This window comes from Marmota marmota, unplaced genomic scaffold (assembly GCF_001458135.2).
Source record: "Marmota marmota marmota unplaced genomic scaffold, marMar, whole genome shotgun sequence".
Lineage (NCBI taxonomy): Eukaryota > Metazoa > Chordata > Mammalia > Rodentia > Sciuridae > Marmota > Marmota marmota.
Window position 1 is genome coordinate 18,396,405 of NW_026000019.1, and position 26,006 is coordinate 18,422,410.

The following is a 26,006-nucleotide window of genomic DNA, read 5'->3' on the forward strand; positions in this document are numbered from 1 at the left end:
GACAGATTCAAATCTGAGTATTAAACCATTTAATTCTCAAACCACTCACATGCATAATAGTCTTTTACACAGTGTTAAAATAAAGAGGAAAATGCATTTTCATACAAACAGAATTTCAAGTATACATTAATAGACTTTTCGGATTACTAACCAAGTTGCTAAGATTTCATTCACATTGTTCTTAAAGCTGTTCAACGAGAAAGCTTTTGCTAAACTGCTTTAAATATGTTCATATAAACCCACATCTTAATTCTTCTGGGAATTGCCCTCCCCCACCCTGCTGCCCGCCCCCCTCCCCAACACCACAGGGCTCCTGGGGTTCTAGGAGACATGCTACCCTCCAAGAATAACTGGCTTGTCACCAGGGGAAGGACAGTCTGCAGGAGGAGAGTGCGAGGACACCTGTCAAAGTAAGGGAGAACCAACCTGATACTTGGGGACGATGCAATTCTGGATCGTATCACTTGAATTTTAATCAAAAAAACCCCTCGGCCTCCCACAAAACAAACAGAAGTTCCTCACAATTTGGTAGCTGACAAAATCACCTAGTGTTAGGTTTTTTCCTTTTCTTCCCTCCAGTGAAATTTCCAAAATCAGTGTAGGCATTTTGAACAATTTCAACTTGGTGGTTGTTTCTTTCTCCCTTTGGCAGGGAGTAGGTGGGGGCAGCTTAAAAATGGATATTATTTGTGTGTTCACAATAAGACATTTGGTTAATCTGATGGGTCTGGCAAGAGTTCTCCCTCCTCCACTCTCCTCCTGAAGTACTCTGGCTTCAGAGCCAGAACAGCCACTCTCCTTAGGAATTAAAGTGCATTTTTCAGTAAAGGGGACAGGGGAGAGGTGGTGATTCACACTGAAGTGATTATGGTTAAGGGAGGGTGGGGTGAAAGTCCTAACCCTATATATAGGTATTTATAATTAAGGACATGATAAAAACAGATAGTCTTAGGAAATAAGATGCAAAAGGCCAGTCCGGCATCCTGGCTCGCAGGCCTTTCGGAGGCATCTGTATTATTAATGGAGTAGCTGCTGCAGATGAAAGACACAAGTCTCAAATGTTAGGGTTTTTCAAAAGGAAAAAACAGACTGGTAGGTTCTTAGTTAAAAATACTCTATCCCATTCCCTTCCAGAGTAACATTTTAGAAACTGATTGTCTGTTTTAATACGAATCCAAGTTGTGAAAATAATAGCAAGTTGTGAAAAACTGTTACGTTACTTATATATACTACAGTAGCCTTTAGAAACTCAGGAAGAAGCAGGCACAGTTGATTCTTGTTATCAATATCAACTGTAGGGGAGTGAAATCTTCCTATGATCTCTTTATTTGATAGCTACCACCAGAGACTTATTTTCTATTTTACTCTCAATGCTTTATCATTTATTGGTGGGGAGTGGGGAACCAAGTTTCCCAAAGAGAAGTTAAATGCTACATTATAAGCTGTACAAAGTGATGGGTTCAAGGTGAGAAGGGGAAACTCGTCCTGGGTTCTGGCCTCTGAGTCCAGTGTGATCTGCTTTTCACAGTGACCAGTGGGAAGGCACAGTGCCAGGGACAGGTAGATGGGGAGAGCTGTCACCCATCGTATAAGCACCATAGAGAACAGTTGGATTTCTTTCAGACTGTGTCCATCTGAAGGAAACCACATTTCTGCTACACTGACTTTTCTATCTTTGAACCCTCAACCTTCTCTTTGTGTCTCGGGAGGCAGTGCATAAGTGGGTTCCATCCCCAAATTATGAGGAACCAGGAAATCTGAATGTTCTCCCTATTTCTCCCTTTACTCAAGTAGGCTGACAGGCCAAAAATCCAGAGTTCTGATTTTAAGGTTTCTTTAAGGGAAAGGAAGATACTGACGTTCCTGACTGAACTAGTGAATCCATTTTAAGTTCTGCTATTGGATCACAAAATAATGCGACAGGCTAAGAATTGTGCATGTATATCTAGGCAGATGAAAAGCTGGTGGATGAGCTGGAACACACACTTCGTTAGCCTATAATATGGGAACGTTTTCCTTTGCTAGGGCAGGAGGATGGGCAGTGGTGGACTGTGGTCAGGCTAGTATTTGCTTAGTTGTTTCAGAAAGGATTCCCTAGAGGTTTAGGGATCAACAAGCCAACTCACTAGGGCAGAGGTTGACCTAACTTCACAGTCCATCTGGGAAATTCCTTTTAAGGAATTTGTTTCATTCCTTGTTTAAAACATAGTACGTGTTTATAATTAATCTTTTACTGTTTCCCCATCCTCCCCCACCATTCTCCCCTGCTCAAAATCTTAAAATTCCAGTGCGATATACTTTGCATAAAGTTCAGCAATATTTCACAGTACTCCATAATGTTCTTCAGGGGCTACTCTTTTTGGAGTCCCACAGGCTGTTGCTTTTGTCTTTCCACTAATAGGAAGACTTCAGCAAATCTAAGGTCAGAAGGCCTGTCTGATGACACCATGGCACTGACATGCTGAGCAACAGCAAGGCCTAAATGCACTTCAAACCAACTTCATAGTCAAATGCTAACCCAGTCCTCTGCACTAATCAACTTTTTCCTCAACCTACTTTTTCTTTTTGCACACACCACCTATTTGAAGTTCAAATTATCAATAAGTTATACATAATACATGAATGAAATTTTCTGTGGTGTTGAGAATACTGAGAAGACAAGACTGCTATATTTGAACTTGCTCTTAAACAAACAAATTTCTTTCATGAGTTAGAAGTCACTTGGTGGCTAGTTAATTTGAACAGTGGTTCTCACTTTTTAAGGGTAATGCAACAATTCTCCCCTCCCTATTACCAGGTGTGAGGTTGCCAAAGGCAGTAACAAACCCTGACTGCCATGAAAAACACACCTTTACTACCTGGGGTAAGAAGAATGGAAGATATGGAATCTCATTGGGAATTACTGGGTGACGTCTTTTGTCATACTGGAACAAAGATGCTAAAATAACTCATTTCACATTTCATATAATAATCAGAAACATTTATGCCTTAGTTAATTTCATTTACAAAGAAAGTCAAGGAAAAGTGAGTCACTTAACACAGAAATCCCACTGAGAAGACAAACCAGGAGACAATGTATCAAGATGGCCCCAAGCATGATCCTTCTCTTCCCCATCACCAATGCTACCTCACTGTTTACAAATAGCTCTTTTAATACATTCAAGGACTCTATTTCAGCTACCAGAGTTGAGAAATCTCTACTCAACCTTCCCACCCCCAATAAGCCTGTGATCCCAACGACTCAGGGAAGCTGTGGCTGCGGCAGGAGGATCGAAAGCTCAAAGCCAGCCTCAGCAATTTAGCGAAGCCCTAATCAACTTAGTGAGACTCTGTCTCAAAAACAAAAAACAAACAAACAAACAAACAAAAAGGGCTGGGGATGTATGTAGCTCAGTGGTTGAATACCCCCTGGGTTCAATCCATGATTGCCAAAAAAAAAAAAGAAAGAAATCTCTATTCACATCACAAATTTGTTTTGCTTACTCAGGCACACTCAGTATTTGGTTTAGAGAAGAAGCTGGATGGATCACAACAATTCCGTCCAGAATTACTCTGAGGAGAAATGGATGTATCATTTATCATCTGACCCTTGGCCCTCTATAATGCCAGGATATCAATCAAGATATTTTATGACAAGAGAACTAGCTTGAGATTATCTAGTTCGGCAGTGATTCCCCACCCTGGCTGCATATCAGGATCTTTTTTTTTTTTTTTGGCACTGGGTATCGAGCCCAAGGTGCTCCACCACTGAGCTAGATCCATAGACCTTTCTATTCGGAGACAGGGTCTTGCTAAGTTGCTGAGGTTGGTCTCAAATTTGCAACCCTCCTGCCTCACCCTTGGGAGCAGCTGGGATTACAGGTGTGCACCCCATGCCTGAAACAGGAAGATTTTAAAGCCCAAGCTGCACAACAGACCAATTAAATGTGAATGTCTAGAAGGGGTCTCATCTAAGATAGAGAACCACTGGCCTAGGTTAACAGGTTTCTTAATAGAAAGCATAAGTTCAGTGTTCATCCAAGCCAGAGGGAGTTAAAAATCTATGGCTTCCTTCTAGACTCATGGATTTAATATGCTTCAATGAAACTACCTAGGTATTTCTCACTTTTTTTCCCCTAATTAATCCCTTTGTCCAGAATAGGCAGCAACATCAACAGTAAAGTACTGATTTAGGTTAAGTCTACACCTTAAGTATGAATTATAGCAAAACATAAGGAGGCAAGCCTGGGACAAGACTCTGAGCACAATCAATCAAAAAGCCAGAGGGAAAATTTTTCCTAAGCAGGAATTAATTCCTGAGTCTAGCATGTTAGCATGGCTGTTAGGCTGAGAACTAGTCTACAGTTAGACAGAGCTGTGGGAAACAGATTCACATAGTTCGCCATCTCATCTCCTCAGGATTCATGCTGCGTTCCAGCAGGAATTACTCTATCCATTGTAACCCTTCTTTGGAAGTTTACATGTTCTCTACTCCCCACTTGCTTACCAGTAAATACTTATCTATTAGTGCCCTAAAGTGACCCCTAAAACATCTGAAATGGATCATGCTCTCATTTCCACTCCTAATAGAGAATCCCTGTTAGACAACACCACCAATCACACCACAGGAATGAAGAAGTGGAACACACTCGAGGATGACTGCTGAGGCCAGCCCTAACCCGTGGCAGTCGCAAGTGTTCAAGAGATAGGCAGGCTGACTGGACTCAGTGTGTTATGTGCTAATGCCCCAGACAGGAAATCAGTTGAATGCTACACTGGACTTTAATATTAGGTCTGCCTAAAGGCCTTTTATTACTAAAACCAAATCTCCGTTCAGGTGAAGCCATCTTGTCTATTACAACAGTATCAGCAATAAAAACAAGACTTTCTCTTTGGAGTGATTAAAAGCAAAACAGCTCATCTGAAAACCTTTGTCATGCACACATCCATGTAAGATATTGGCAGAGACTCATTATCAGGGAAAGATGGTTAATATGCCAGTCCTGCCAAAATGGACCACAAATGGCAACGAAAAAAGAAAACTGGCACTCAAACAAATATTTCACCTCATTAGAAAGCACTGGGTGCATCCTTAAAAACAAATGGCGCCCACCTCCACAGGCTATCTTGGCAAGCAGAAGCCAGTGGATAGAAGAGTTAAGCCTCAGTGTCCCGACACTTTTCATTTCGGCAACACATAAAACATTAATATCTGCACATAATAAGAATTTCAGACACTGCAGCCTGTGTTCTGGGCCTGGTTATCCTTTGCTTGCTTCAGAAAGCACCACTCTTTCTTCAGCCAAGTGCTCAGAGGTAGAGGAGCTGAAGTGAGTTATGGAAGAGAAAGGGGGTGGACAGTAGCTGAGGGAATCCAGCTCCTGCCTAAGGGCAATCTTGAATGTGCTCAGTCTCTAGTGGGAGGTAGAATATTCTACACTGACTTATCTGCCTTCATTAAATACCTTTTTCTCACATGCGTACATAAACGCGAATACATACAGCTGGCAACTCAGCAATACTGCCATTCACAGCCACAGGAAGCCTACCCACAGCTACTTTCAACTAAATCTCATATCAATCCCCAGTCCTTCTCAGGTAGATGCAAGCCACGTTTATTTTTCCGAGGGCTTTAGTTTTGCCAGGGTTCTAGACATATATTTCCTTGTAACACCTACATCTTTTGTTTCTAAAGAACAGCTGCACTAAGTGGGTACATTGTGTTATAGTATCTTTATAAATAGAAAGTGCAAGAAATAATTTTCTTAGCCAAAATACAAAGTTAACAAAAATCTGTCACAGCCTACTATGCCAAGAATTTGATTTTTAGAATCAATAAGACAGCTAACAAAATGCTTCTATGCTACCAAGCTCATGGTGGATGAGTAAATATATTTATAAACATTTATGAAAAGTTATTAAGAAAATAGCTAAACTTCCCACAAAAGTTATTTGTGTGAACTATCTTTAGTATACCATTCTGTGTTCAATGCACATGCATATACATTTGGAATTATATTAGTGCTATTTTTCCTGGGCCAATTTTCCAAAAAGAAAACAGGCTAATTCTTAAAAAATTCAAGTTACATGATTTAAAATTATTTTTGTAAAAATATTAGAAATACCATATAAATTCTAAATATTTATGCTATTTGATAGCCATTCCAGGGGTGGATTTAGCCACACTTTTAGTAACCTCTGTTTTAGCACTTGGCTTCCAGAGGAAACATTTTAAGCTTTGTCCCTGCAAAACATTTCTGTTTCTGAGTGGTTCTTAACCACTAGAGTTCCTATGACTCTATAGAAAACTCGGTAGATCACCTTCAAATATGTCATCAATATCTGCTTCAAGAAGTGGCTAAAAGCACACATCTAAACCTTAAGCAATTTCTACTCACTTGAGTTGTTGTGATTGGCTTGAAATGGTTTAGACTTGTGATGCTGAAAAGAAAGAAAATAATGTCAATCTATAAGATTCCTTTTTTTTCTGATCTTGTTCTTTTTCATTTCAAGACCACAGAGCTTATTTCTCGTGCAACCACCCAGAGAACCTAGAGAGGGCCCAAAAGCTATAACATAAAGATTTTCATTCCTTGGGACTGTTTTCAAAGGCTTTCTTTGTCACAAAGGGCAGATTTTGAGGTAAGTGGATTATGCCAGGGTGGAAATGAGGATCAAAAAGAGTTTTAAGACTGTTATTTTCACATATTAAAACGTTGCTCCAATCTTTTTTTTGTGTGTGTGGTGCTGGGGATTGAACTCAGGGCCTTGTGCATGAGAGGCAGGCACTCTACCAATGGAGCTATATCCCCAGCCTCTGCCCCAATCTCAACATGATAAAATGTGATTAATCTTTATGCTTTAGAATAACCTTAATCATTTCCTCTCTGGTTATCCACTGCAAATGCCAAATGTCTTTTTCCCTTCCCAGCATTTTGTAGAGCCTGAAATTAAGTCTTTGGCCATGAGCACCTCTTTTATTTCCTGCAAAATTGCAATTCCTGAGGCCTGACTTTAGACAGAGATCTCTTTCTATTCGACAACTGGAGCTGGCCAGTAAGAAGTCTCTACAACTAATTCTCCAGGATCCACTGCCCAGGGAGTAGATAATCTCAAAACTTTTTTTTCTCTTCATGTTTTGCTTTGGGGATGAATGTTCACAGACTAAAATTCACTCTCTGCTCATATTTCTTCTCAAGGCAGGAATAGTCTCATTTTTTCCTAATTATTATTATGAGTCAGCAAGAGTTTAAATAAAGCATGCTAAATCTGATAAATGTAGCCCCAAATCAAAAACTTCAGTGATTTATTTAGAATGACAGAAGCTAGTAGCAACTGCTAATTTGTAAAGATTAATGAAATATAAAACAGGGCAATAGATTTTCCCGAATAAAAGGTAGTCAAGCACAAAATTATGCCAGAGGTGTGGAGGTATAAAAGAGACCAAGACAAACAGGTAAAACTTTTAGTATTGTAACAATACGATCCATCCAGTCACACAATAGAAACTCCTATTAAAAACAAATTAGTAGCCATATTTTTCCATACCATAGGAGTTTCCACCCATTTGTAGATGTAAAATTTGGCTGTCATTTCTAATAAACCAAATTCTCCAACAGTAAGCTTTTTACTCTGGAGTTTATTCGGATCAGCATTAATAGTTGTGGCTTCACAGCAAATACGGGCAAATGCTCACAACTTTGAATACAGCACAAAATGAAAAAAACGGAAATTTTGCTATAAATTAAACTTGGGAGGAGGTGAGCAACTAAGGATATGTGCTCCAGGTGTTTGTCTCATTCTCCCTGTAGATCCTTTACTGACCAACAGTAGACAGAATAAATGGTTTCCATGTTACTAACAATTGATAGAAGAATTAAGAAAAAAACAACCTAATGCTACATGTAAGATATTAAAGGTTCCAAATCCCTGACTTGTATTTCATAAAATGGTAGGGTACTTCCTCTCACTTCAGATCTGAGCTGACCAGACTTCTCTGAAAATAGTAAGATGGTGACTCTTGACAGTTATGGACCTTTAAGAGGACTGGCACTTTCTACCCAGCATCTCAGAAGCCTGTGCTGCCACATTACATCTGAGTGCCTTCATGAAGAACATATAGAGAGTACCTGATATACAGTGAAAAGTGAGAGAAGCCCTGCTGGGTCCAACCTTGCAACTCTCCCTACAAAAGGTATCAAGCATGTGAATGAGATCATCTTGGACCCTCCAGACCAGTCCAACATCTGCTGAATACCACCAAGTGAACTGAGGCATCACCATAGGAAGCAGAAAATTGTCCAGAAAGCCCTTAACTTCTGATTCACAAAATCATGATATTTGAAATGGTGGTTGTTTTAAGTCATTGAGCTTTAGAGTAGTTCATTGTACAGCAAGAGATAACTGGAAAATATTTTTTAATATTTGCCTTGGTACTAATTTACTCACTCACAATTAGACCTAGCAAATGGGTGATTCATCTGAATCAGTGGGCAATATCCCCAGCAAACATTTACCATTCAGATCTGCTCAGAAACCAATGGCATTATCTTTTGAAGAGCTCTTGTAATCATTTACTCTTCAATTACAAATTCACAAAAACAAGTACCATATTGGCTACTGTATAATCCAGCTCATCCTAACTCATAAGCAAATGACACGAGTAGTGAAGATGGTCTGGTCTTTGGAATAAGACTGGTAAATACTGGCTCTGCAATTTACCAGTATGTAACCTTGGGCCTGTTGGGTTCCTCATTTATAAAATGTGGAATAATTTCACCTACTAGAGGTAACACAGACTATTAAGTGTCAGGTTAGGCTGTGTTGCTCAAGATATGCCTGTTTCTTTTCCTCTAAAATGAGGAAATGGGAGTGTTCTAAGTTTTGGATGCATTAAGTAAGGTAAAGCATACAGAACTAAGCACACAAGCATATAAAACAGTTGGCTATTTTTAATACTGTTATCACCTCATAGGATTACTGGACTGACTACAATTATGCCTCTAAAGCACTCAGTACAGATAATTCTGGACTTTTCTTTTTGAATATTATCTCTGTAGTGAAAAGTGCAGGCTTTTTAAAAGCATATATCCCAGACTCCAAAAGCAAGTTTAGGACTCTCAAGTCTGGGAAGTCACATTTAAACTATGTCTAAAGTCAACTTTGTTATACAAATTCCAGGCATGCTGCCTAGTACCAAAGTACTTAATATTTATTTAATGGAACAGCTTCTCCTATATATTATCTATTATGGAAGACACGTGATTTCAAATAGGAAACAGGGTCCTACAGATACTTTTAACTTCTGGCATTATGGATTAATTCAGATCCTAAGCTTCACAGTATATTAAATTGTGGGAGGCCATATGAGATGCTGAACACGAGATTCTCCTAACTGGATGGTGCATTCTAGCCTCTTCAACAGGACCTACTGAGTAGACATGAAGATAACAAGCATTTTTTTTTTTTTTCCATTAAGTGCTCTGACTTTCTAATAGCTTTGTTGTTTAAAGCTTCTGCTTTTTGAGCTAGTGGGTTTCCTTTCATTGGTTAGGATGAGAAGTATTTGTTACATAGGTAACGGGACAGACATAAGATAGGAAACTTATTTACATATGTACCCCCTATAAGATGTAGATTTCAAGTAACGTTTCTTAAGCAATGCTGTGTGTCACAGTTGAAGAAAGACAGTCTGCATAGACAATAAAACTGGATAATCTGTGCAGACATCTTTCAGGTTGGATATCATGGTCCCTATCAATAATTACTTTCTTTGGAATGTAACAAATTCAGATGTTTCAAAGTACTCATAATATTCAACTCCAGCTTGTCCTGAGCAAGAAAGCCTACTTACTTTATATGTAAAGAGACTGGCCCTTGGAAAAGCACCATTTGAAAACAAGAAGTCTATACAGCATGAGGTCCTGGGTTTGATCCCCAGCACCACTGCAAAACACAAAAAATAAAATAAAATTAACAAGTCTGAAGACAGGAAAAAAAAAAGTAGGAAGCAAAGAAGGAAAAAGACTGCAAATTATCAAAAATCACAATGCTTAGCAAACTCCAATGCTTTCAGTTTCAATTTCTCTCACAAGTCCTACATCCCAGATTAATCAGAATTCCAGGTAAATCAGAAAATTAATACTCTCAAATACTAAGAAGCCATGATTACTATGGTATAAGTGCTCTAAGAGAAGGCAGATCTAATCTAGGCAAACATTCTGGAACTTTATGAGGATTACCTATTATTCAGAGAATATGTCATATTAAAATTTACAAATATCCAATTAGAAGAGGGCAACTTTAAGCATGAGGAGGTACCCTATAAGAGACACTTACCTACCTGAACTTTGCATATGCTGATAGGACTCACAACAAAAAAATCAAACTCATGGGACTATTTCAGCATGGTCTGGAAAACTTTGTCCAAATAAAAACATTTAAATTCAGAAGCTCACATACTGCTTCCAAGAAGCAATTATATTTCCTCTTGCATGGATTTCTGTTTATTAACACCCTAACATTTTCCATTTTATCCCCATCTGATATAGGTAAGCTATCTTAACACTAAGAATGAAGATTCATAAAGCAAAAATGTAATGGTCCAATATAAGCCCAAAAGAATTACAGACAACAACACAGATAGGAATATAAGTCAAACAAGATTGTTTCACTATTTTAAAATATCCAGAAAAAGATAAAAACAAAAAGGGAGAAAAATTTGGCTTTTTACTACTCCACATAGGAATAGAGTAAGTTTACTTGAGGAAATTAAACTGAAGATTTATAAGAAGGAAAAGTTACAGGTTTCTAATCTAGGAAACTGTGCTTTGGATAAGAATCAAAATACCTATTCATTGGCTGGGTGTGGTGGCATGCCAATAATCCCAGTGACTCAGAAGGCTGAGGCAGGAGGATGGCAAGTTTGAGGCCAGCCTCAGCAACTTAGTGAAAGCCTGTTTAAAAACAACTTTTAAAAAGGGGTTGGGGATATAGCTCAGTGGTAGAGCACTTGTTCAGCTTGTACAAGACCCCGAGTTCAGTCCCCAAAACTGCCGAGAGAGAGAGAGAGAGAGAGAGAGAGAGAGAGAGAGAGAGAAAGAGGGAGAGACAGAGAGGGAGAGAGTGGTGAAAGGAGGGAGACAGAGAGAGAGAGAAAGAAAGAAAGGGATGCTTAACATGACGGTATGAATATAAAACTTTGATCAAACTATTATAACAAATTTGGGGAGCAAATCTTCTAAATCTAATTCAGGAGATTGCAAATTTTTCTGTCAAAATTCTAGACAGTAAATATTTTCAAGCTTTGCTGTTCATGTACTCAACTTCATCATTACAGTAGAAAGAAACTGTAAACAATACCTAGGTGAACAGGTGTGGCCCTGTAATCATCTAACATGATTTTCTTTATACAGTAGGTGGCCTTAAGATTTGAGTCCAGGGCTATGGTTTGCTGAACCCTGACCATAAGCCCTAGGGATACTTTGCTAAGGGGTACGTTCTTAAAATTAGGAATCTACCTGAAAATTGCTTATTGTCCCTTTTCTAAATCTTAGCTAACAAATTAGTTCAATGGTTTATTAATTATTTTTTGCAGTATTGGGAATTGAACTCAGAGACATTCTACCATTAAGCTACCCCTAGACTTTTATTTTTTTATTTTGAGACAGGGTCTCACTAAATTGCCAAAGTTGGCCTTGAACTTGTGATCCTCCTGCCTCAGCTTTTCAAGTTGTTAGGATTATAAGCATGTACTATTGTACCCAGCTTATTTCAACATTTTAAACAATTTCTCATATGGCATAAGTAAAGAACTGCACTTTTAAAGAGTAAGTTCAATAAAGACTCATCTGTCATTCTTTGAACAAATAAGGAGAAGAACAATTGAGAAGAGAAAAAAATCATGCCTGCTGTATCTGAAAAACGAACATCTAGGATTCTGACTCCTTTCTGATGCCTTTTCCACTGTGATTAAGACTCAATTGCATTTACTTTTCTTTCTCCATTTCTTTCATTTCTTGGAATTTGATCTTCTAGTCAAACAAAATGTAGTTTTCACCCATTAAAAGAAACATAATTAGTGTCATGTAACAGCTAAAACTTTGTAAAAGTCATTTCACAATCACAAATCACTCAGCTATAAGAAATGAAGCTCCAAATTTCACACTCCACCAGATAACTTCCAACCAAAGTCAGTCGTCAACTATGAAATGAGGAAACAACCTAGGTCTACTTTTATACCACCTTTGTAAAGTCCTGCTTCACTGATAGAGGGAACCTGAAACACGAGAAAGTGCCAAAACACAGGAAAATGTTAACTGCTATCTCTCTTCTTTTCCAATCTTGATCCTTTTCAAACTATTTTTTTTATACATTCACCCTTAGAATTAACTCTTTAGCGTAATAAATGGTGTGGGGTAGACTGCAAGTTACATAAAGTAAAATTCAACGCAGTTCAGAGGTAAATATGGTTTTGAGTAAAGAGAGAGAACAAGTCATTAGAAAGAGCCTTTCTGCCTAAGTACAGTGTCACCATCATGCCAATGCTACATTTTATACAGATATCAGAGTTCAGAGAGAATGAAAGGTACATCCTAAAATGAAAATCGGTTAATATGTTGCCATATGTCTTCTTCTGCAGAGAATACTGGATAGCTCCTTTGCTATTAAGTGCCACTCAATAAATGAAAACAGTCCCAGTGTTTGCAATCTCATGGCACTGGTACTTAATGATGAATTAGCTCTCACTGCTAATGCTGTTCTCTTCACAAGGTGACACGTGCAAGTTAAAGTTTGGTAACGAGTTTTCAGCATTAGCTAACGTCCATTTAGTATGTCCTTAAGAGGTATTGTCCATGCACCCACCAATACAAGTATTCATTAATGTACATAGAACTTAAACTCCTATGACCCTAAGAGTGATGTTAGCTAAGAAATAGGACAGAAATCACAGTGAACCTGGATAAGAATCTTGGATAGATAATTAGAATAATCTCTCTTCTAACTAAGCTAGGGAAATTGCTTTTAGAAGCTTCAATTTGTTTACAAGCTAGCCTGGCTTGAATTTTCAGGAATTTCATGGCTCTCGCAAGGCCTAAGGGGAGAGAACGAGCCAACCTGATTGTGCTAATGTGGTCCTAGATAACCAGGAAGTGCTCCATTCACAGTATCAACACAGTAAAAACCTGTAAGAGGAGAATGAAAAGGGAGGGGAACCCCGTAAAAGCACAGCATCTGCATACCACTTAGACCCTACATAGGCAGGATGTTTGTTTCTAACCCTGGATGGAGCACTGCCAGATGCTGCAGTTTCTTGTTACAGAAATTACTGCACTTCACCTTTACAATTTGGTAATAGTGTAAAAACTCTATTTTCTCATATATATTCTAAGAAATTAACAAAGTAATACAGAACTTTTCCACATACTATTTCTCAGAAGTAGGAGGGAACTTGAAAACTTTTTTGGTAGGCTTAAAAGCTCCATCTTCTGTCTTTCCCATCCCTGCCTATGCAGTAATGGCAAATTTTGTCACTGAAAGCCTCTTGACTGCTGAGACTTTTTCCTAAGGATGTGAGTCTAATCTCAACTCCATGTTTTCGATGCCACAGAGCACAGCCAATTCCTAATATTGCTCTATGGGACAGTTTTCACCCTAGCATGCTGTTGCCCAACAAGGGAGGAGAAGGACCCATTGGGTAACCTGAATGCCGACATAACCTCAATGCTGCCCTTCAGGGTAGGCTCTTATCAAATGGCAGCAACATCACATTCCTCTAAAAGATGAATTTCTACACTTTTCCAGAAGAGAAAACCTTCCTCTAGTGAAAGAATGCAGCTGTATGCATATGTACAATTCTCAGATTGCTTAAAGCTACGCTTTGCATTCTAATTTATCACCAAAAAAAAAAAAAAAAAAAAAAAAAATTTTTTCTATCCACCTTTCCATGTACCACAAAATATCCTCAGGAAAGGAGCACGTGACTAACATTCTCACAAATGGCTCACCAGTGCAGGAATGACCAGCCTTCTCCCAAATCTCTTTCACAATCATCTATGTCTCTGCACAAAACAATTTGTTAAACCATTACATATCTAAATTTTTTTAAAAAAATCAAGAGAAGTGAGAGATTTTTCTCTTGTTATTTGCACTGTGAGTTTTAAGCATTTCTTTGCCTGCATCCCTTAATGTTCCAATATTTTCTCTTTTCTCTCTCCATGTAAATCAGGGCATCAAAAGCTCTACATGTTTGGTAAGTTCTTTATCTCAGTGCTGGATTAAGAATCTCAGAAAAACCCAGAATTACTAAAAAGGTCCCTTGAAGTTTTAAAAATCTTAGGAATGATTAAGTAACCAAACCTGATCAAAACTGATCCCTTGATCATTTATTGCAACATGATTGTGCATGATGTTTTCTGGTAAGTGCCCTGTGATATGTTATTAAAAATCAAAGTTCTCGGAGTCAGCAGCAATTTGCTGATGGTTGGTTTATGAATTTCTAGGTTTGCAGACTCGAGACATAGATTTAAATGAGGTTCTTCATTGGACTGAAAATATAAACTACTACATATGTAGAAGTAAATGAAATTGTGGTTGCAGTAAGAATAATAGTGCTAAATCTCTTCAACCACAATATTGCAGGAAAAATGTGTCTAAAACTTCATATAAAATTTATCAAACGTGACGACCTGTGGATTTAAAAATACAACCCAGGCTCAATTCACTGGAAAGTGACATTTCTGATGTACAATATTGCTGTTATGTGAAACTAGGAGCCAAAGAGACCGGATGAAACTTTGGTAGTCAGCCTAACAGGTTAATTCATCTGAACTAGAGCCATTTCCTTAACACCAAAGGATTCATGAGCACTACGCTGTACAAATACCAGTCAGGAAGCTGCAGTTTGGCTCTGTGCTGTTCAACATTTGTAAAACATGGAAATACTTCCTTCCCTGCTCCTCTCTTCCTCAATACATCACTCAAGCCCCCAAGTGCAGCTATACCTATTGCAAACACTTTGCTACTCATTTTACTTCCAGGTGCCTAAAGTGCTTCAGGTGAGGCTGCCCACTAGAATACTGCTCCAAGATGGTTGACGACATGAGTCGATCAGGCAAAGTATCAGATGCCTAGTCAGGGCAAAGATAAAGTCTAACCTTGCAGAACAGTAAGAACCACCAGTATTCACTCTTTTTTTCTTGATGTGAAAATGCACATTCCGGCAGGGAAGGAAGAGGAGAGATTCTTCCTCCTCACCATTATGACTACCTCCTTCTCTCTCGTGGCTGGCTGCTTCAGATGGCCAAGACTCCTGTTGCATTTTTTAGATCCTGGCAATTACAGCCACCAAGATGTTATGGACCAAAGTACAGTGTTCAAACACAACTGGTAGATAAATGACCATTTATCATAGTTTTGCTAAAAAAAATGTTTTTCTTATAAAGTTAACAAACCAAGGCTGTTGATCCCTGAATTAGAAAGTTGATTTGCTTGATTTTTTCCAAAGTGTGAGGAGGGAAGGAGGAGGGGAAGAGCCTTTAGTGCTTCTGTGTATATTGTTGATCCTCTAGTTTGGCAACATCTTGGGAGCATCTTCTGGTTTAATGAGGTGACATTTTGTGAATCTAAGTACCAGTCCATGGCCCTGATGCAGGCTGTTTATGGCCCAAAGGGGAAGAGGGTCTGCCCCCTCCCCCTCAATGTCTCAATCTGGCCCAGTGGTGGACACAGAGCCTTGGGCAGTTTCCCCAGGAGCAACTGTCTCTTCCCGGGAAGGTGACTCTTCTTCAGCTTGTCCTCGAGATGTGACAGTTGTTTCAGGAGAGATGCTGTGAGGCCCCTCCAGGGGTATACAGCCAGGGTGGTTTTTACGAAAGTGCTGATTCAAGATGGCCTGGAAGGGAAAACTTTTGCCACAGACATGACAATGAAAGGGCTTGTTGCCTGTGTGCTTGCGTATATGATACTCCAGCTGATCTTTCCGGGTATACTTCTTGCCACACATGCGGCAGACAAATGGTGTGATCCCCATATGTAGGCGCATATGGCGGTCTAGGCTCCCCTTTTGGTTGAAAGATTTTGCGCAGTAGATGCAGGTGAGACGGGGATTGTATCGGAACCACCGTTCAGATACTTCCTGTTCTCGGAGATACTCCACATAGCCACTTACTCCCATCATTGCTGATTCTTCTACCTGTTCCAGGAGAGGAAAATAAGCAAGAATAAACTAAGCATACATGTTAAAAGCAATCAAAATATTCTCTCTATATTTATATATGTATGTGTGTGTGTATATATTTTTTTAATGGCACTGGGGATTGAACCCAGGGTTTCATGTGTGCTAGGCAAGTGCTCTACCCTTGAGCTTCTTCCCTGGCTCTTTTCTTACATTTTACTTTTTGAGATAGGGTTTTGGTAAGTTATACAGGCTGTCCTCAGACTTGCCATCCTCCTGCCTTAATCTCCTAAGTAGCTGAGATTATAAACCTGCACCACCATACCCAGTTTTTGATTAACTGAAATATAAATTCAAACACCACATATGACAGCAGCCAATGGATACTGTGTCAGACAGTACAGAAGAGATAATGGCAAACATAATATAAATTATATTTATGACATCATTATTACCATACTTCAACCAGCAGCAGCTAACTTTATAAAAATGTATATAATTTATAGGTGATGATATGCCTTTCTACCCCGAAATATTCTGATACCATATCAATAGATTATCTTCATTCTAAAAACTCCTCAAACTGGGCATGGTGGTGCATGTCTGTAATCCAAGTTACTGAGGAGGCTGAGACAGTAGAATTACAAGTTGGAAGCCAGTCTTGGTATCTTAGTGAGACCCTGTTTCAAAACAAAATAAAGAGGGATCATGATGTAGTTCAGTGGTAGAGCACCCCAGGGTTTAATCCTCATTACTGCAAAACAAAACAAAAAGAAAATAAAAAATTACTCAAAGTTTATCTGATTTCAGAGTGAGGTTTCTCCTATCTGAAAGCTGGGAGGGAGAAGGAATATATTCCTTTTGAGAATTACTTAAAATTTTAGATTTATAAATGCTTTTTGGTTCAAAAATTCTGTATTAAAATCTCCCTACTCAGAAATTACTTACTGAGGGGCTATGGTTGTGGCTCAGTGGTAAAGTGCTTACCTAGCACTTCAGCACCACATAAAAATAAATAAATAAATAAACAAATAAATAAAGGTATTGTGTTTATCTACTACTAAAAAGAAAAGAAATTACCTATTGACTTTTTTAGCCTATGACTTCTAAGTTATTGTATTAAAAAAAATTAAAAAAAATATGTTGGAAGGAATGACATATGTATAGCAGAGGCTGAAGTACCAAGGAAAAGAGGATAAAATGTCAAAGCTGACTCTGGATTAACTAGAGAAAGTCTACCTAGTTAGCAATTAATCTATCAATCTCGAGCTTTTTTTTTTTTGGTAGATGGACACAATACGTTTATTTTATTTAATTTATTTTTATGTGGTGCTGAGGATTGAACTCTGTGCCTCACATGTCCTAGGCAAGTGCTCTCTACCTCTGAGCTACAGCTCCAGACCAACTCTCCTGAGTTTTTGTTTTGTCTCTTTCTTCATGTTAGCTGACAGTGCTTTTTTTATAAAGCATTTTGAACAGAGGCAGATTTGCTAAGAAACAGATTTGGGAAGCAGCATGTTAAATCAAGGGTTGAAGAGAAAGACTGAAGTTTATTTCTGATTCATTTTATATAACATTTCTTTCTGCTTTATTTCTCTAGATAATCAAAATGAAAATCACATAAAGAAGGATGAATTATCCCACTAAAAAGTCTTAGGTGATCAAGGACAAAGCACAGGATAACTTCCCTAAGCTAGTCCTCCCATTCACAAAATGAAAAGGCTATTTTAAGTGTTGCCAACTTTTAGGGATTCTCATGAGAATCAAACATAATAATACCCTAAAATATATTTTTAAATTTTGCTTATTTATTTTTTGGCAGGGTCTCACTATGTTGCCCCAGACTCAAGCAATGCTCCTCAGTTAGCTTCCTGCATAACTGGGACAATAGATGCTGGCCACCACACCCAGCTACTCTTAAATATCTTGAATGCATAATATTACATATAATTAAGGGTGCTGGAACATGGATTCAAATTCAAGTTCCTGCTGGCCACCACACCCAGCTACCCTTAAATATCTTGAATGCATAATATTACATATAATTAAGGGTGCTAGAACATGGATTCAAATTCAAGTTCCATTTATTATTTCACCTTAAATAAGTTAAATTTAACTATTCTATTCCTCAGTTTACTCATTTCCCAAATGAATATAATAACCATCTCCCTCACATGCTGCTTTGAGCACTGAATGGGTTTATACACTAATGTGCTTAATGTAACTATTAGTTATCATTAAATATTACATAAACATATATACGAAAAAAAGTTTTTCCTGACCTGTTTCCTCCCTGCTCAGTGGCACCTGACCAACTTCAAATTCTTATTATTTATTTATTTTTTGAAAGAATTTTTTTAAAAAATATTTATTTTCTAGTTCTTGGCAGACACAACATCTTTGTTTGTATGTGGTGCTGAGGATCAAACCCGGGCCACACGCATGCCAGGCAAGCGAGCTACCGCTTGAGCCACATCCCCAGCCCAAATTCATATTATTTATAATCTTGAGGGTGTGATTCCATAAATATCCTTCCTAACATTAAGAAGTATTGTCCACATGCAGAAGGTAATGTATTTTAGTAAATATGGATGAGCTATGATCACAAAAATCATTCATAATGATCAATCTCATTTAAAAGGCTACTGTAGTAAAGCTGCAATATTATTGTAAATGCTGTAATAGTGGTTTAAGCACGAACAAAAAAGACAAGGCTAATTAGGGCACATAGAACTAGCAGATGAGCTCCACGAGGACCCAGGAAGAATGAGGGGTATCAGATACACAGTGAGAGAAATAATATGATGGGCTTGTGACACATGGAGAAAGTGATCTTTTGAGATGGACAGTGAATGCTGATGAGTTATGGGAAACATTGGGTTAAAAACATTATAAATTATGTAGAAAATTAGGTCAAGGTCAGGCATGGTGGCACATGTCTGTTATTACAGAGGCTCAAGAGGCTGAGGCATGAGGATCACAAGTTCAAAGCCAGCCTCAGCAACTTAGGAGGCCCTAAGCAACTCAGTGAGACCTGTCTCAAAACAAAATATTTAAAAAGGGCTGGGGATGTGGCTCTGCGGTTAAGTATCCCTGAGTTCAATCCCTGGTATTAAAAAAATAAATAAATAAATAAAAGGAAAATTAGGTCAAATATTTTTAACTTTCACATGGCAGAAAAAAGAAAAAGCTGCAGAAGGTTTCTGAATAAAGGAATGACTTCAGTAGTCTCTTATAGTTTATTCACCCTATAATCAAGAAGTGCTTGAAGTCTATCAAAATTTGTCCTCAATGCCAGATGCACTGGTGCATAACTCTAGCCCCAGCTCTCAGGAGGCTGAGGCAGGAAGAAGGATCACAAGTTTGAGGTCAGCCTGGCTGTCTTGGCAAGACCCTATTTTGAAATAAAAAATAAAAAGGCTGGGGACATAGCTCCATAGTAAAGTGCTGGGTTGAATTCCCAGTACAAAAAAAAAAAATAAAAATAAAAATAAATAAATAAAATAAAATGAGGTTCTTATAATGTAAATCCCTGCCCTGCTTTGGTCCTCTGCAGCAGGGTAAACTGGGGAGCAGAGTCAATACACTTTCATACGTGTTTAGGCATATATATCACCCCTTAATATCATCTCCAGACAGTACTGCTTATTTTCCATTCCTTAATAGCTTATACCTTTTGTTTCAGCCAGCTAAACAATTTGAGAATTCCAATTCTTATCCCTATCCTATCTACAAGAGTAAATTACTTCTTCCCAACTTCTTCAAAAACTGCATTTATAGCTGGGCAGGGTGGTAGTATGTGTCTATAGTCCCATCTACTTGGAAGGCTGAGGCTGAAGGATTATCTAAATTCAGGAGTTTGATGCCAGCCTGGGCAACATAGTGAGACACCTCATTAAAGAAGAAGAAAAACAAAACAAAACAAAACAAAAGCCAGGTGTGGTGGCACACACCTGTAATCCTAGAGGCTCAGGAGGCTGAGGCAGGAGGATGGGAGGCTGAAGCAGGAGGATCATGCGTTCAAAGCTAGCCTCAGCAATCTCAAGGCACTAAGCAACTGAGTGAGACCCTATCTCTAAAATAGGGCTGGGGATGTCGCTCAGTGTTGAGTGTCCCTGAGTTCAATCCCTGGTACTGCCTCTGCCGCACCCTCTCCCCCTCAAAATAGAAAAAGAAAAACAGAATGAAACAAAAAACACAAAAACAAATAACAAAAACAAAGTTAATTCACTTTCCTTAAGTGGATACTGATTTTAATTACAGCCTGTTAAGTACATCTATTCCCATAAAAATGTTACTGAAGTCTATATACATCATATGTGTGTGTGTGTGTGTGTGTGTGTGTGTGTGTGTATATATATATATATATATATATATAATTTTTTTTAAATTCACTGGTCTGTCTTATCTCTGCCCTCATTAAGCTTCTAAGATTATCTCATTACTGTATTTATATGTTTAACCAGTTATCTTTGTATGGTTATCATACCATATTTGACAGATGAAAAAAAGGGCCCCAATTATGAGAATAAACTACTTTTCCTCCAAGCTCCTGACATTTTCTCTAAAATCTTATAAAAAAAAAAAATCACAATTTGTAACAATGTCTGTTACTACTTTACCATGTATACCATAAACATCCAGTGGTTTAGCTAACAAGATACAAGTATAATGTAGAGGTTAAAAAAATTATCCATGCAATCTTAATCTTAATCTATTAGTGCTTTTTCTTTTTCAAATTTATTTTTTAGGTGTAATTGGACACAATGCCTTTATTTTATTTATTTATTTTTATGTGGCACTGAGGCTCGAAACCAGGCTCCGAGTGCTTTCTTTTAAAAGGCAAAAGTATCTAATTTACTGTGTTCTACTTGGTGAGTTACCACTTTCTAAAAGCTCAATCTTCAATTATAGAAATTCTTGAGAAAAAACAAAATTAATTGATTAACTTCTTATACTAGTTGCTAAAGAAAAGAGAAGATATTCCTGTTCTTTTTAGAACACTGTAGTCTAATAAAAGATGCAGGAAGCTGGGTACAGTGGTGCACACCTGTAATCCCAGCAACTCGGAGGCTGAGGCAGGAGAATTGCAAGTTCGAGGCCAGTCTTGGCAACTTAGCGAGACCCTCAGCAACACAGTGAGATCCTGTCTCAAAACAGAAAATAAAAAGGGCTGGGACATAGCTCATTGCTAAAGTATCCCTAGGTTCAATCCTTAATACAAAGTTTAAAAAAAAAATTCAGGAAGAGAATAAATAAAAAAAATACATGCATACAAAACAGCACATATCTGAATTGTATAAGCAATCTGTTTATACATACATACCATTATAAATTAGTTACTGTGCTTGGTGTCATACTCTCACACATACAAAATCATACACTTTCTCTTCTGGGTCCTAAATTACCTGCATGTAGTTTTCAGCAGTTAATTTTACTGTCAGGAATAGAGAATGGCCCCTACAATCAGGAAAGAGTATCACAATCTTGTTATTTTTTTTTTCTACTTCCCAAACAATATTGATGCCAAAAATGTATTTCTGGCAAGCTCATAAACAAGAATAAAGTAATCAAATATTTCTTCAGCAAGGCCACTACATCTTTCCTTTCATTCATTAAATTCTGTTCAGTCAGTTGGTAATTCCTCCAGTTATACAGCAGCTGTAAGCCCACAACAACATACCTGCGAGCTTGGCTGCTTGGGCTCATCCACTCTCCCAGGAGACTCACTTCGGGCTCTGTGTCTCTCAGCCAAGGGGACAACACTGCCGGAGGGGCTGAATCTGTTGGAGAGGAGCATAAAGGTACTATAGAAAAGTAGTGGCTGAGGAAGGGACAACCAAGCAACTGATGACTGAAAAATACTTTCACAGTCAATATATAACCTGGTTTGAAATAAGGTAAAAAGGTCTGTCCTAGTAAATTTAAAAAAGTACAAAATGCATAGTAAATCCTATGAGCTGGTGAAACTATAGCTAAATATAAGCTTTCTACCCCTGCATAAGTACTGGAAAAGGGGTAAAAGAATAAATAAAAAATGGTTCTGTAACATTGGGTTTTTGGTTGTTTTTTTCCCCTAGACCCCATTATAACCTGTTAAGTATTTCAGACTGTTGACATACATCATAGAAAATACAATCCTTGCATTTAAATTGATATTTTTGTTGAAGTTCTAACATAGGAAAATACAGTTCTAACATTGGGACCAATAAGTTGAATGTTCAAAAATATATATACATATATATTTTTAATATCTATTTTTTAGTTATAGATGGACATAATACCAGGGCCTCACATGTGCTAGGCAAGCATTCTACCACTGAGTTACTACCCCAGCCTTCGAGAATATTTTAACTATTAAAGGCACACTTAATAGTTCAGTACTTAAATCAAAACCACCTTAAGTAGATACAGTGTAGTATCTGAATGTGTGAAACAGTAGTGTCTCTAAAGATCAGCTATATGCCAAAGAAATGGTATCCTTAGTTTTCATCGCTCAATTTTAATTAATTAATTAATTAAATTTTTGGCACCAGGGATTGAACCCAGTGGCATTTACCCACCGAGCCACATCCCCAGCCCATCTTTTTTTTTTTTTTTCAATTTGAGACAGGGTCTTGCTAAGTTGCTGAGGCTGGCTTTGAACTTGTAATCCTCCTGCCCCACAGCCTTCTTAGTTGTTGGGGTTACAGATGTGCACCACCATGCCTGGCTAATTTTTATTTACTTTTAAGAGGAGAAAGAACAAATATTACAATATAAATTATTTCTTTGTTTCAATTGGCTTAGATTAAAATTAGTGCTATTTCCATCAAAGATAAATGTTCTAAAAAATTTGATGTATTAGGAAGAGAGAAGTGAGGCACAGGGCACAGTACCACTGGTGAAAAAGGACAGTCTCAGGTCTGCAGTAGCAGCATTCATCTTTGACAGAGAACAGATAAGAGACCACCAAATGACAAATGAAAATAAGAATGAAGAATAACCAAAAAGCTTTTCTTTGGATTCAGTGTACTATGTTGACACTAATGTGAAACAAACAATCACTGATGATACCACACTTCCTCTAGTTTGTTAGGTAGGCGCAAAGAAAAGCATATAGTGCCACAAAGGAAAGTTTAACTCCCCAAGGCACATACCTGTGTGATAACCAAGGAAGGGCAATGCTGCCAGGTTCCCAACTGATGATCAGTTCCTTGCCGGGAATCCTGAGAAAGCCCTGGCAATGACTGATCCTAGTGTGGCTGCGGATGTTGATTCATGTAGGTGTCTAACTTTACCCTAGTTCTCACAGCATTGTGAATACATCATGACTAGGAGCTTCCTGCTTTAAAAAAATAAGGATACAGGTCTTTTGGACACCTCAAATCCCCAACATCAACTTATTCTGGCTAAGTACATGTGGTAAACATGTCTGTACCACACAGAGGACCCTCTTAGTGATGTCTGTACAAGAGCCATTAGAAGGGAAAAAAACTCAGAACTTACCTGTCAACTTCACTGCTTGTTGGCCGAGCCACCTTGGCTCCTGAAGACCCTAAGGTGTAACTCTCCTGTCCTACAGAACCATGGCCTGTGGTGTCAATTACCATGGCTGTGACTTCCTCTGCACTACTCCCATCTTCTCCAGAAGGCTGATTCTCAGGCCCAAGCCACTCCTCGAGATTTTCAGTTTTGATGTGCACTGCTCCAAGAACCCTAACTTCATCATCACTCCGGCCACCCCGGTCTGCTACTCCTGTCTCCACATACCACTGTCCTGCTCGGTTGATTCGAAGAATGGGCTCCCGGCTTTCTACATCAGAACTCTGTTCAATTATCTGAGGGCTGGTGGACTCCTCAGGGGGACTTAGCTCTCTGATATCTAGCACAGCACTGACCTGCCCTCGCCGGTTTCCCTTTGGGGTATTATGTCGTGGGCTAAGGGAGCGGTTTAGATTTGGTGTAACCCTGTGAGACTCAGGAGGCCTATCTTGATGCTTTGTCCTTGTTTGACTTAATTCTGCTTCAACCTCAGCCACATTAATTTTGAAATGAATACCCTCTAGGATCTGCGTACATTTGTCTATAATATGCTGCATTTGCAGAAAACTGGCAGCTGTTAGGTAGCTGATGATATCTGCCAGCTGCAGGCATATCCGCCCCGTGTAACAGAAAGAAAGAAGCTGTTCAAAAACAGTAGGGTTCTTGATGACTGAAATGGAGACAGTGCTCATTTCATTCAAGGACATATGATCCCGGAAATAGGGGGAGCTGGCCGCCAGTACCACTTTATGAGCCCGAAAAGCTTGTCCTTGCACATTGACCACAATATCACAGAGACGGCCCTGCATGCGCAGTTGATTTAGATGGCTGAGGACTGAGTTGCTGAAGTCAGGGATCTCCAATTGTATGTTCCCACCTTTCTCCATGGTCGTGCCTGAAGGTGCAGGCAGGCATTCAACCCTGCTGAAAGAAACCATGTTCTCATTAATCATAATTTTATTACCCTGATGCTTTTTAGTTCAAACATACTTAAAAATATCATTTGGTAAAATCTCCAAGTACAAAGAGATACCTGATGTTGAGATATGGAAATCATATTACCTACAGGTTTTTTAGTCTGTTTCACAGCAAGATAGTTAACATCAAAAAAGCAATCTTTAGACTCCTAAAAATTCAAACTATGATCATGCTTTCTTTATACAACAGCAAAACAGAAGTTTGACAAAAGGGAGGAGGGACGTTAATGGCAATGTATTTGCAGACTGAATATAAAATCCTATGACAACATTACAACTTTGAAGGAGGAAAGCTTTTTGAATAAATGTATCTACACACAGATAGATTGACTGGATATAACTCTTAACGTTTTAAAACATGCTGCTTGAGTTATGCTTATTACTTTGTAAAGTGACTAATATCCCATATGAATGCAGGCCAATTTTTAAGTTTAGAAGTCAGAGCTCCCACAGTAAGCCTTTGGATATGGCACTCTGAGGCAAACCCTACATTAAGAAAAATTCTGCAGCTGTGTCAGGAATCAGATCAAAACACAGAGAACTTCAAAGTTCAGTTCTCAAAGTTAGGAAAGGTCATGAAATCTGCCACTATTCGAATTCGAGGTTGGGAATTTCAGAGTGGTGATGATACTTTGATCCTGAAATTTACTTCCCTAGAGCTGGTAACAATAGAACATTTACAAATACATTGAAAGAATGCGACTGCATCCAATTGTTTTTAATAGTTTATAGAGTACAGTTTGCAGAAATCCCATAAGGAAGACAATGCTTTAAGTCCAGTGCACCTCCACTTATCTAAAGTTTTATATTCATAGTTGCATATGCCTTGAAACTGCAGGAACTTATCCTAAGAAGCTCACAGCATTGCCCCGCATTGACAACACATTTAACAGTAAACAGGGAAGTGTACACACTGCTTTCAAGAACCAACTTTAGCCAATCTGACCTTTTTCCAAAGCGTTATTGTTTGTTTTGAAACTTTTAATCCAATAAGAGCCTCTGTCGATGCCATCATGAATTCAGATGTGTTTATTTTGGAGCCTACACCAGCGCCTTTTTTGTTTGCTCTTTCCGGCAATTCCCCAGTGAGGAGGAAGACCTGGAGTAAAGTCTTTCTCTACCGTCGGCACTGGAGGAGTGAGAGCTGAAAGAGGGAGAATCGGGATCGCCATGGGGTTGGCCACTCTGGAACTTGAGCGGCTTTCGTCTGCGTTAGGAAGCGTGGGGAAACGGAACTGGCTGAGGGGCGACATGTCACGGAGGAACTAGGAGCTGGCGCAAAGGTGAGGGCAGAGCACTGGGAAGGGGGCGGCGCCCCGGGCCCGGGTCCAGGCGGTGCGTCGCGGGCGGGG

At 38.7% G+C, this 26,006-nt stretch overlaps 1 protein-coding gene and 1 long non-coding RNA gene across 7 annotated transcripts in view; one reads left to right on the plus strand and one right to left on the minus strand.

Annotated features, from left to right (window-relative positions):
* Zbtb37 (zinc finger and BTB domain containing 37) overlaps window positions 1-26,006 on the minus strand; it is a 54,701-nt gene that overhangs the window by 3,636 nt on the left and 25,059 nt on the right. Inside the window, exons 1-6 of one of the 6 annotated variants that reach the window (XR_007350005.1) lie at window positions 25,601-25,738; window positions 23,642-24,598; window positions 21,837-21,936; window positions 15,135-16,171; window positions 9,833-9,924; window positions 13-6,420 (exon numbers count right to left, since the gene is read on the minus strand). Coding sequence is in view for 1 of the 6 variants with exons in the window: in XM_048810021.1 (XP_048665978.1) it covers window positions 15,683-16,171; window positions 21,837-21,936; window positions 23,642-24,564 (1,512 nt within the window). In the remaining 5 variants the exon portion in view is untranslated. Of the gene's footprint in view, window positions 1-12; window positions 16,172-21,836; window positions 21,937-23,641; window positions 24,599-25,600; window positions 25,799-26,006 lie in introns of those variants that run through there. The other 5 variants (XR_007350007.1, XR_007350006.1, XR_007350003.1 and 2 more) reach the window with 5 other exon arrangements.
* Window positions 25,802-26,006, plus strand: part of LOC107147366 — a 6,453-nt gene continuing 6,248 nt past the window's right edge. Inside the window, exon 1 of the long non-coding RNA XR_007350012.1 lies at window positions 25,802-25,937. This is a non-coding gene — a long non-coding RNA (uncharacterized LOC107147366). The remainder of the gene's footprint in view (window positions 25,938-26,006) is intronic.